Source organism: Arachis ipaensis, chromosome B06, assembly GCF_000816755.2.
Source record: "Arachis ipaensis cultivar K30076 chromosome B06, Araip1.1, whole genome shotgun sequence".
NCBI lineage: Eukaryota > Viridiplantae > Streptophyta > Magnoliopsida > Fabales > Fabaceae > Arachis > Arachis ipaensis.
Window position 1 is genome coordinate 18453573 of NC_029790.2, and position 13767 is coordinate 18467339.

The 13767-nt window shown below is 31.3% G+C and overlaps 1 protein-coding gene across 1 annotated transcript; it reads left to right on the plus strand.

Moving 5' to 3' along the window:
* Positions 224-1126, plus strand: LOC110263708. Its single transcript, XM_021105457.1, has 2 exons — positions 224-524; positions 655-1126. The coding sequence occupies exons 1-2, from the start codon at positions 487-489 to the stop codon at positions 1124-1126; spliced, it is 510 nt and encodes a 169-aa protein (XP_020961116.1). The 5' UTR covers positions 224-486.

A 13767-nucleotide genomic window follows, 5' to 3' on the forward strand; every position in this document is an offset into this window, starting at 1 on the left:
GCTAGGAAGGGCTTGGAAGGAAACGAGGAACAGATTATACCATCACTGCTATGACTCGAAACTTTCACTTGAAGAAAATATTGAAAACCGCCCACCGGGAATTACTGTGGACCATTGGAGATGGTTTCCCAATTATTGCAATAGTGAAGAGACACAGGTAATATATTTTTATTTTACAACAGAAAAAGTCTATTTATGTTACATTGAGTTAGTAGGAACTAGTGTCTAGTAACTCTTAATTTGATGGCATGACAGGAGAAATGTAAGAAAAATGCTGAGAATCGATCAAAGCAACTTTACACCCACACTGGCAGATCGAAAAGCTTGGCAAGGCTCGGAGAAGAAGATGTAATCTATTTTTGAGAATGTTTTTGAACTATCTCTTCCTCTACTTATTCACTTTGTCAACATTATTGGTACAGTTGGAACGACAAGGGAGGAGAGTTAGTAGAGGAGAGTTGTATCTCTTAACGCACAAAAGAGCTAATGGCTCCTATGTCCATGATGCAGCTCGGGCTATTGGAGTAAGAAATGTGTTAAGAACCGGGAAGTAGTTTCTCCTATGTTTTAGTTTTTAAAATTTTATTGGAAGTCTGTGCGGTTAGCGACTAGCTAATAAATGCTTATAATTGCTTATCTATGTGTGTAAGAAAGAATTGATGCTATTGAGCAACGTGATGAATCCTCTAGACTGTTGTCTCATAATGATTCGCTTGCTCAAGCTCTCGGAAAGGAGCACTCGGGTAGGGTGCGTGGCATCGGGTTGGGGCCGACTTCTAGTCAAGTCTTCAGTATGAATTCCCATCAGCCGAGCAATGGTATTGAAAGGAAGGAGACCCAAAGGGTGCTGCTTGAACTACAAGCAGAGTTGGCAGCCGAGAAATTGAAAAGGAAGGCAGTGGAGGATGAAGTAGCAGCCGAGAAGACCAAAAGACAGGCAGTGGAGGATGAAGTAGCAGTCGAGAAGACAAAAAGACAGGTAGTGGAGGATGAAGTAGCAGCTGGGAAGGTAAGGATGCAGGCAATGGAGAGTGCTTTGATATGTCTACTTCAAGGACAAGGTGGAAAGCTGCCATCAGATGTCGCCGCATGGATGAGTGCGTTGGAGGGACAGATTAGAAAGTAGATCTTAAGATTGTGGAACCTTTTTTTCTTTCAGATATACACTTTTTTTTTGTGTTAATTATGCAACTCTTAGTAAGGAGTACACTTTATTCATATTTGGATAATTATATCAATTAAATTAATGGTTTTGCTATTGTTGTTTACCGAGCAATGTATTTTTCGGGATATAAAATAATTTAACTTACTAACATTAAGAAGGATTCAAAAAAAAAAAAAAAACTAGTACATTGAAATAAAAAAGAGCGTTGATTGCCAATGTACAATACAGTATTTTTGCTGCCATTTGACCGAAAAATAGCGGTGGTTGCGAAATAGCCGTAAGAAATTTGAAAAAGCAGGCTAGGAGATAGTGGCGGTTTTAAACCACCGCCAATTACATTTGAAAAACAGTGGCCGTTAAACAGCAGCGATTTCAAACCGTCGCCAAATACATTTGAAAAAATCGTGGCCGTATCACAGCAGCGGTTTCATGCCGCCGGTCAATTCGTGTGCATCACAGTTGGGCAGATCGCGACGGTTTTAAACCAACTCTAAACATTGTGACGCTATTTCTCAGTTTTGCGGCGGTTGTGCCAGCAGTTCTTGAGAACCGCCGCAAAATCATATAACCACCCCCTAATAGGCAACGCTTAATGAACCACTGGAATCCCGTTTCGCGGCGGCTGCCGCAAATCATTCCAAGAACCGCCGCAATTTCCTGTTTCCTTTGTAGTGACAGTTCCGTACGTACCCGTTCTATCAGTTCATGCATTTTTTTTTATTTAGTTGTTTCAAATAAGTTTCAAACTCAAGTTGTCACTTGAGTTTGCGGGAGAATATTAGAATATAATTAAGATCAATTAGTATTATTTAACATATCTGAATATTTATTATAGGATATTACGTCTTTATTATTTCGATTCTCTTAGCATCTATAAATACCGTAAAAATAATCTTTTATCACTTTGGATATTTTAACTCTTTTTTCTTTTTTTTTCTCTTTACATATAATTTTGTTTTGCATTAACTTTGTTTATTAATGGTAAAATATACTCATGTTAATTATATCGTATAATAGTTTTTTTTCTCCTATGTATTTTGATTTTATAGTTAGTTACTATTGATCTTGCTGTTTTCGTTTTCTTGAATTGTTCTTTATTTTTTATGACTTGATAATTTAAATAAAAAAGCAAAGAAAGAAAAAAAATAATTATTATTATTAATATGAATTTTACTATTTCTTTTCTAACATTCTTTAATATGAGCTTCATTTTTTTATTATTATTAATGCTTTTATTATTTTCTTCTCTAATTATAAATTTCCTTATAATAATTCTTTGATAGAATTTTTTTTGGTCTAATAGATCTTTTCCTATTTTTTGTCAAAAATGATTTATATTATGAGAAAAAAAGAATATACAAATTAAATTTTAAAATTCAAATTTAAATAAGATGTGTAAAGGATAACTATTAAATTGAGATCTAGAATTTATTTGTTAAATTTAAACTCTTTGTATTATCGTAATTGAAAATTTCAATTAGAGAAATACTATTATAAAATTCTAGATATTTTTATCTTATTATTCTTAAATTATACATTATATTGTGTATTTGAAGAATTTCATCTTTTTTGAAATAAGTATGACATTATATACTTTTTTGGATACAAAGGGATAATGAAGTTGAAGTGAGTAACAAAATTGATTATATAATAAAATACAAATTTTTAGAATTTCAAGCACAATTGACAAATTTTTAGTTTCAAAATAAATTTTTACTCTGTTTTTTATCTTTTATTTTATTTTTTAATAATTTTTTTATTTTCTTAATTAACTATGACTGTAATAATTCATCACAAATTTGTGTTTTGTAGAGAAAATTTATTAATCATAAAATATAGAAGACTTAACCAAAAAATTTAAAAAATGTTGATTAATCACAAAAGATATTTATTGTCGTTAATTAAAAAAATAAATTGAAATGATAATTTAATATTTTTATGCTCTTAAAATATTATAAAAAAATATTTTAGCATTCTTTATCATCCAATCATCATATTAATATAATTTAATTCAATAAAATTATTTATCATCATTTGATTGAATAAAAATTCTATTTTATCTAAAAATTTTAAGATTTTTCAATCTCAAGATCATCCATGTTAAATCATTAAGAAATATAACTGAGAGCGCAGAAGCGTCCCTTTATTTGAGAGCAAGATTGAGATCATAGACCTTGACTCTTGTGGTTCTTTGATTTTCGTCAACCAAAACCTTCTGTATCCCTAATAGGGCTAAATCACAATTCTACTGTGAGATAAGAGCTACGGAGGCGAGTTTGATGTGTTAGAGACCAAAATTCTGAAGTCATTATTTATATTTGAGTGTGACACTCATTAAATACTAAAACTCAAATAAAATAGTATCTATGGTTTTAATCTCATTTATCCAAATCAAAAGTATTAATGACTTATTTAATTCAACATTTATGACAATAAATGAGATCACCGTTATATAAGTCATTTAATATGAAATTACTTAATTTATGATTATAATTAATATATATTGCCCATAAATATATTAAGAAATAATAATTTCCTAACAATCTTTCACTTGGACTATACATATATATTTTCCTAAGATAATCACATCTTATAAATTTTATGTGCACATCTGAATGTTATTTCCATGATTACTTTAATAATATGGTCTGTCTCATATATTAGTTATGAAATTACCGCAGCTTTTATCGCATTAGTGTCGTAACGAAACCACGATGATCGCCATACTAAAATACTCAACCACATATATAGATCAAATTTGGATGAGAAAATTCAGAAATTACATGCGAAAATGATCTCATGCATGCCTATTTCCAATTGGTCCAACTTGAATAAAAATTCTATTTTATTCGGTGATAGACTCAAATGAAACTGCAACGGCAACGTCCAGACTCATAGTGATGGTGGCTAAGTGATGAGTCTGTGGAAGAAGAAGAGAATGACTTAACAGACTCACAATGAAAGAGAGAGAGAGAGAGAGAGAAGAATTTACCTAGAGAAAAGGGACTCGGCAGGAGAAAGGTGGTGACAGTCTCAACAGCGACGGTAACGGGATAAGCAGTGATGGCGACATGAGTTGTGAAGGAAGATGGGAGCTGTGAAGGGGTAGGCGACGATGGACTCAGCAACGACGATGACAGGAGTTATGAGATTTTTTGTGAAGAAGTCGAGAAGAAAAGACTTTGGGTGAGGATGACTTGGTTTCTCTTACATGGCTTTAGAGTATGTACTAAAGCTGTGAATCACTAGATCCTAATTCCTAAAAAGTGTTTATATGTATATATTCGGGGCGATTACACCCTAAACCCGACCATGTCCTATCTTGAGCAAAATCTGCCCCGATTCAGGTCAAGTTATTACCCTCCTCAATCGGGTATGGACGAGTCGAGTACCTACGTATTCGGGTACTCCTGTCAAGTCTAACCACGTATTGATGCTCCATTTATTAAAGGTTTATCGCTAGCCAATAGATTACTACACACAAGGCAAGATTCTAATTCCTAATAGTTGTTTAAACGAACGAGTGAGATGATCACTCAACAAACTCAAATTGATTAAGACAAATACTAATTATTTTTAATATTTTAATATTAAAAATATTGAGGAGGCTCCGTTCCTGATTGGAGTGGCGTAGCAATCAGCTTGGGAGATGCTAGAGCAATTTGCAAAAGACAACCGGACGAAGGAAGCTCAAGCGCCAATCTTGTTGCACATGTTGGGTTTTTTCTTTTATTTGTGAGGTTGAAATTCAAATTTTTTGGGTGTTTTTTTTGTTTCTTTGTGTTACTACTCTAATAAAATTTTTTGGGGCAATTGAGAGTAAAAGAGAGAAGCCACAAAATGAGAGACAAGAGAAAAATAGAAATTTCATTTTCGTGCAGAGCAATTGATTTTAAATAGCAATTTCTCATTCGTTCACTATTGGATCGTTTTGAAATTTGGACTGCAAATTTATCTCATCTTTTTTTTCATTCTGGACAGTGAAGATGTCGATTAGAGATATATAATGAGAGAAATTAACTTCAAAAAATAGTTTTGAATTTGGGTATTTTTCATCTTTTTGTTACTCATTTGTACGTTTTGGTGTTTTGGTATTTTGGCTGGTTATATGTACGATTTGTATTTTATTTGAGACTCTTTTGTATCTCATATTTGATTATAATAAAACTTTTTCATTGGTTTAAATGATTTGTGATTTTTACTTCTTATATTAAAAGATTTTGCATGTTAAAATTTCGGTTATTCTTATTATTATTTTATTTGATATATTTACTTGTTTATTATTACTATTATATTGTTTTGTGAGTATTTTCATATTATTTTTGTGTTAAATATTTGTATTTATTGTTGGGCCATTTCAGCATTGTCTGTAAAATTTGTTTCTTTTCCATCATTTCAATAAATTTAAACTTAGAATACCAAGATGGTGGAGTGGGTCTAGGGGACGAAGAACGAATTTGGACAACTTACAATAATCATGCATTCTCCAAATGACATGAAATGTATGGGTCTATATGAGTCATCGCTCTATAAATGCATTTATAATCGCTCATTCAAAGGTATTCTAGTTAATTAAGTTTGGTAAAGTGACAATGCACTCGAACATCGTATTTCAAAGATAAAGAATGACATGATCATATATGTAGTGGCATAATCTGCCGTCAAGAAACTTTTCTGATGATGTGTTTAGGCTAAAATAGAAAAGAAAATTGTAATTTAATTTACAAATTTAAAACCAATTTACTAATAGATATATGTAATACAGATAAAATAATTATAATAATAGAAAGATAATCAAATAACACAATAAATAAATATCCTTAGTGGTATTTAGCTCCTATTTAACTTACTAAATCTAAATATGTCACCAAAATATATATTTTTTAATTTGCAGTTACCTAAGTATTTTTTTTTATAATCTAAACCTGTATTATAATAATTCAGTTTAAATCTAACCAATTTTATAACAAATGAAATAGATAAAATCATCAATAAATAAGAACTAAATATAGTAAAGCACCTACCTTTTTAGTTTTTAAAGTTTAAATTAAGTCCTAATTTTGTCTTTAACATTTGAAATATTTTATTTTATCCCAAATATTTTATTTCATCCTATTTTAATTTTTTAGTCAAAATTTTCTTCCAAAAATACTCGTTTTTTTTATTATCATTTTCTTTTAGATAGTGATAAAATTTATAATTTTAGTAGTCGTAGTAGTTGTTATAGTGATTAAAGAGTGAAAGTGACAGAATAATAAGGGAAAAAAAAAGATAAACAATAGAAAAAAAATGATATTTTTGGAAAAAAAAATAATTTTGACTAGAAAACTAAAATAAGGCAAAATAAAATGTTACGGATAAAAATAAAGGATTTTAAATATTAGGAACGAAATCAAGACTTATCTTAAATTTTAGAGACTAAAATAACTCTACTAAAAAATAAATACCAATATTTTTTTTTTTTTAAATATAACTAGTTTCTTTGTCAATTGCACCGGCTAAATAAGTAATATGACATATATACGCTCCCCCTTACTAGTCTTTTTTTTTTTTTGGATTAAATTCATCTTTTGTTCAACTAAATTTTCATTCCTCCTTTCCTTCCAATGCAAGGTAAAAAAGTTGTGCACTTTAGAGGGGGTAAACCATGACTTTTTGCTTTTATAGATAGATTGGGGAGTGTGAAAATTGTGGTTTATATCGACAAATTATGCGAACACTATTCAAGATAAAATCGTGGTTTATATCCATGATATTTTTAAAACAAAAAACTCAATATAATAAAATATGGCAAAAGGGGTCCAAACAAACAAGAAAATATGATAAATAATGAGAAATGTTCAAGAACTAGCAAAATTTATTATTTTTTATTATTATTTTTAGTTATTAACATAATTCTTTTAGTTTAATAATTTAATAATATATTTTTAATCCATATTTTTAAATATTAATGGCTAACTATTGATCAAAAATAATAAATTTTGTTAGTCTTCTAACATTCCTCATAAACAATAGAACTATATATCCCATTTTTATTTCTGGTATTATCATCAACCAGGAAATAGATCTATACTATTTCACTCTTTGTAGCTCAAAAGCAAACCATTAATAATTACCATAACACCTAATTCATTGTTTTGGAATATTCTTGCATTTTTTTTCAAACCAGATATTTTTTGCAAATATCTGAACCCATCAACTATTTTTTACACTCTTTTTTATTAGACACTCATGTTCAATTCTTAAAATATTGCTTTAACGTGCTTCCTGGAACAGACTAGAGTCCACAATTTATTAATTGATATGCGAGAACTGAACTAGTCAATAAACTAGTAGGATGATTGGTTCAATAGTTTAGTGGTCCAATCGAAGTTCAACCGGAGTTAAATCGGTTTAATTAAATATTAAATAAAATTATAAAAAATTTAATATATAATTTCAAAATTATTTCTAATCTAATAAAATTTAAATTTTTACAAATTTACATAATAAATTGTGCATAATTTATCATTAAAAATTCACAAACAACTTCAAACATAAAAGTTTATAATAAAAAAAATTAAAATACACACAAATAACAAACAATATTAACTTAGAAAATCAGCAAATCAGAGAGAGGGAAGGGGGTGGGATGGGATTCTGATTTGTGTGTGTTTTTCTAATCAAAACGGCGCCGTTTTAAAGGGTCACAACTAAAAAATTGATTAATACAGACAGATTTACAGACATATTTAGTCTTTATTACAGACGGATTTTTGGTTACCGACAGATTTTGTCCCTCTGTAAAAGCCCCGTCGGAAATTATTTACTGACGGATTTTTTTCTGTCGAAAAATTACCGACGGATTTTTACCAGTTACCGACGGATTTTCCCTCTGTAAATTCTTCATCCATTTTCCAAAGACGACGAACTTTCCGACAGATTTTCCATCTATAATTACAGACGAATTTTTTAACATATTTTTCGTCTATAATTTAAACCTTGAAAAATCATCTCACACTCTGATTACAGACAAAAAATCCGTCAGTAAGGTAAAATAGAATTTTTTTTATTTTTCCAATTACAAAATAAACTTGTTTTCATACAAAATAAATATAAATTTAATACAAATTTTTATCTAATTTGTATTCAAATATTTATAATATTTTAAAAAATAAACAAATTCATCATATTATCAAACTAAAAGAAAAGTACTATAAAAAAGCAAGTCAATATAATTCAAAACATAAACAAAGTGTATTGATACATCAACTATAATAATAAGTAATAACCATACATCAACAAAATGTATTGATACATGAACTATAATTCAAAATATAAACTCTGTATTCAAAACATCTTTCTAAAATCCCATGTCCAGTAAATGATCAGCTTCATCGAGCACCAACACTTTCACACCCATCAGCCGAGTTGCAAAGCCAGCAGTATTCTCCACATGATCTCTAAGCCTTTCAGGTGTAGCAGCAAGGATCTGTATAGCATGTATAAAACATTAGTGATTATTTCCTAATAGATCATAATATTCAGCATAATATTCAGCTTGCAAGATAAGCTTCTCACTCCACAACCAGCTGTCTTTCTACACTGCTCTTTTAGGCATTTTGCTGCCCTCTGTACCCCCAACAAGTATCAACATGCCCCTGCTTCCTGCATGCACAAAATATATATTTTTCCATTCACAAAAACTTAAGCCCATACGAGAGGACACATGAATATTTATATAAAACTAGAGCGAATTTGAGCAGAAGATCAAAGATTAGAGAAGAAAAAAGTTGTCCAAGCTTTTTTGGTTTTCTTCTTATTCAGTGAAATGAGTTTTGACTTTTGAGACTTACAAGGACAAATCACACCTTCTACAATTTTCTATTCTAACTTATAAACTACTTTGCTACACTATCTTTGATTAATTGTATGATTTCAGATGGCAGCAACTGAGTTACCTTTTCATCTCTTTGTTTTTTTTTTCCATAGAACCATGTATAGTCCACACACTATCAGCACTACTCCAATCACATTGCATATATTTAGTGAAAGAAAATTTAGTGAGTGAGAAAAAAGTGCAAGGTGGTGATTCATTGATATTAATATTTGATATGCAAGGTGCAAGCTGAAAATTTAGTGAGTGAGAAAAATCAGATAGGGTTGTAAGTTTGTAAACTCTACCTAAACACCAGAACACTTTGCCAACAGCTAAATCAGACTAGGCTTCACCTCCACTCAAGTAGATACAGACTATACAATTCACATACTGGAAAAGAGAACAAGCTTACAGCAGTGAAGATTGACCATAGAAAACTCTCATCTGGAGAAAATTATTTGGATTGGATAGTTAATCACTTTCATCTGTACCATGAACACCACATATTTGAGTTCCGGAAATTGGAGAATATAATAAAAGCATGAGCAAACACATAAACCAATAATAACATTCATAGCCTAGCATTTGAAATAAAGTAAAATCCTTCTAAGCATAGAGGACAGAGATAGTGTTGGGCACATGAACCTGTTATGGATGAAAGCATGTCACCGCAGCTTAGACGCGTATCACACAAGGAAACCAAGAGATTGGTTTCCCACTCACTGAAAATGAGTATGGAAAATAGAAAAGTTAAACATTTACTGAACTAGAAATACACTCAAGAAATGTAGGCAAAAGGAAAAGAGAGTGACAGGAGGATCACCTTTTGAAGTTCAGTTGATGAATACCCATGGTAAGAACCATCTGAATAAAACTAGTAGTCATCTGAGTGAAGGCAGCAAAAGATATAATTGTTCCCTAGAAATAAGAGAAATTAATAAAATGCATACTACAACAGTAGTCATATTATATCACTCCCACAAGCAGAAGCAAAAGCACAATTTGATTATTGCACTACATGAATTAGAAAGGAAGTAAAGAGACAAGCATAAAGGTTCATGAATCCTTCTATTCATGAATCCTTCTATTTTCAATCAAGAAAATTCTAAAATCAAAGAAAGAAACAGTATCCTTCTTACAGAAGTAAAATGGTATCATGTTTCAATTTGATATTCAGAGCTTAATGAGAACAAAAAAGAGAAAGGAAAAGGAATGCAAAGAGAACAAGGAAAAGGGATGCAATGAAAAAAGAAAAGAGGAGTTACATTACAAATCATACAACATTAAACAAAGAAGTCTTTATCAAAGTATTATCTCAGAAGTGATTCAAGTGAATAAGAAACTAGCTTCTTACTATTTCCAAGTCATTCTCTCATTAAGCATATTTAATTTCAACAAGAACAGTCTTCAAGCTTTACTTGAAACTCTTAACACTAGTAGCTATTGTAATAAAGTGTACATTGCGATGATGTCATTAAACCTTCGATACACAAATCAAAAACAAGTGTTGTACAGTTATAGTTTTCCCACTGCTTCAACATTAAAATATAAGATCAAAAAGTTATGAAAAAGCTTCTGGCACAAAGTGCAGCATTCACAAACCTGAGATGCAGTTGTACCCACTAGAGATGGCATCAAACCTCCATACAACCACTCCCACCCCTCATGTTTCACAACCTACAATATTTTTCAATAACTATTATCACTTATAATTAAAATATGAATTAAAATGCTTAGAACTTAACACTAGATTAAGAAACACTCATAATTAAAAGCAGAAACTACCTGGTTAGCAATCATTCCAAGTCCCGTGCTTTGCATTAAAGACTTTACACCCATGCCATCACCAAGTTTTTGACTAGCTGCTCGGAACTCTTCCATAGATTTCTCAGAGTTTATCTACCCCAAAAAAAGATCCAATAGAACGCGAGAAATGGTTTCACAAATAGAAATATATGAGCACTATTAGTTTAATATTCAATTCTGTTTCAATCAAAATCAGTACCTCGAGAGCATATAATGGTGACTCCACTCCATTTTCCTTTCTCGATTCGATCGACGCCCATTTTTCTGTGCAGCCATTGCTTTGCTCCCTCTACTTTTTAATTTATTCATTATTAGTCACATTCTCTTTATTTGAACTTGACTATCACAGTGTCTTCAATCAAGCTTTTCTGCTTCAATTAATTTTGTATACTTTTTGTTTTGCTTTATATAATAGTTGGAACCATTAAACAATTGAGCCACAAAAGTAGAGTATGATAAACTTAGCTAAAACTGGCGTAGAAAAATTGAGCCCTAAGGTTTATCGGCGTAATTTAAACAATGCATACCTGAATCGGCGTAATTTAAACAACTGCTGGCAGATGCTCTGGTTCTCTTTGGAGCAGGAACCGATTGGGATCGGGTCGAATTCCATTGATTCGCTTGCGACAGAGCGCGATAGAGCAGTGACGGTGACAGAGCAGCGACGGAAACAGAGCGCGACGACCTTGAGTCTAAAACGCCCGCGAGAGAAGCGATATACCGGAGAGATAGAGAGAGGTCGACGGCGAGACCAGCCGTGAGAGAGGTGAGACTTAGTGAGCTTGAGGGTGAGACTGGCGAGAGAAGAGCGAAGAAACTCAAAGGAGGGTTAGGGGTTCTTCGTCGCGGTTAGGGGTTCTTCGACGGAGGCATTGCGAGCGCCGGCGACCGGCGACGTTCTTTGCAGAGTGCTGTTAGGGGATCTTCGTCGCAGTTAGGGGTTCTTCGTCGTGGTTAGGGGTTCTTCGTGAGGCACAATGAAGAGAGGGTTCGGGTACAGTGAGGCACAATAAAGACAGGGTTAGAGTTAGCTAGGGTTAATCATCTTCGTCTTCGTGAGGCACAATGAAGACGGTGTTCATCTTCATGGAGTGCTTTGTGAATTGAGTCCAGTATGTGAATTGTTTAGTCTACATTGAAGAAAGAGAGGGGTAGATTGTAATCTGCGAATGGAGCTCGAGAAAGAGAGGGGTTAGATTAGGTTCAAGTTTTTTTTTCCGGTGGGAAATTTTAAATTACAGACGGATTTTTCGTCTGTAATTATTTTCCACGAAAAAAATTAATTTTTTTGATAGAATTATAGATGGATTTTTTTTCCGTCTGTAATTTATGCTAATTTATTTTTTTTGTTTTTCGACAAAAAATCCCTCTGAAATTCCGTCTGTATTTCTGTGGGATAAAATCTATCAAAAATATCCGTCTGTAATAACTAGTTTTCTAGTAGTGGGTGGAATAGTGAACCAGGGATTCAAAAAACCGGACTGATTTCGTCAGTTCACTGATTAACTATCGATTCAATCCATTTTTTAAGAGTGAATACCCCATCTGCTCCCTGACAATTATCTCGAAAGGACAACGAGGTCCCCAAGAAAAAAAAAACACCCAATCCGGCCCCTGATATTTTTTTTGGCACAGGGGTCTCGTTGTCCTTTCGAGGTAATTGTCAGGGACTGGATTGAAATTTTTTTTTTGTCAAGGGCCTCGTTATCTTTCGAGATAATTGTCTGGGGCTATTTTGGGTTTTTCTCTTTTTTTTAATTTTTTGCTAGACGATTTTAGATATCAACCAGACCAACTACAGAATCAGCTTTTGATTAATCTAATCGAACGGATTATTTCGGTCTAATTTTCAAAACATTTTTATATAAATTATGATTCTTATCCACGATTTTATGGTCAATTTTGTATCATAATTCATAGTTCTTATCCACGATTTAGGGTGAAACTCATTAATGTAGACTTTGATTTACATTTAAAAAATTCACACCAAATATTTGATTTTGTTCCACTATTTATGAACTTTTTTCCTAGATCGTCGTTTGCGGTTTACATATATTAATAAAAATGATAACCATGTAGCTAATTATTTGAAAAAATATTGTATCAAAATCTTTTAGGATAAATAGATTCTTAATAAATAGATCTCTGATTAATTTGGCGTTAAAATGATGTTATTTTGTCTAAATAAATAGGAATAAATAAACTCTTGACCAATTTGAATTTTGGAATAAATCGACTCTTGTCCTTTTTTAACTATTTACGTTGACATTTATCGTCTACTTTACCAGTTTAACGTACCAGACCAGTAACTTTTGTTAGTGTTTGACTGTAAAATTCACAAAAAAAACCGTGTTGTCTCACGAAAACGAAGAACAAAAGCCAGAATGGCTATTTTTTGTGAAAAATTGTATTATCCTTCGTAAAAAAATATAAAGATCGAATTAGTTATTCATTCTTATTTTAATTTTGTTTTTTAAAAAAATATTCCTACTAGGATCTAAGATTTTGAACAAACAATATTTATTAGTCTCCAATCTCCATTGCGTATTAATTTTTATAATTTTAGTTGGTTTTAGATAAGTATTTATTTGAAAAAATTAAAAAAAAATTATTAATCCTTTTTCACTGGTAAGCATTAATTTCAATAAGGTAAACTATTCATGGAAAAGTTTGTTTCTAGAAACAATGTTTTTTTTTTATTTTGATAATTATCAGAAGATGTTTTCTTTGAGCATTATTGGATAATCCAATTTGGATTATATATGATTAATTTTGACAAGTTTAGTTAATGTTATAAATAGATGTTTTAAGTCTAAGGCTATTATTTTTAATATAATTTTTTAGGTTTGAATAAGCCTGTTTAAAGTTCGATAAGCTCACGAACTTGTTTAAAAAATTTGTTTTATGAATTATAACTCAAAATAATAAACATAAAAAT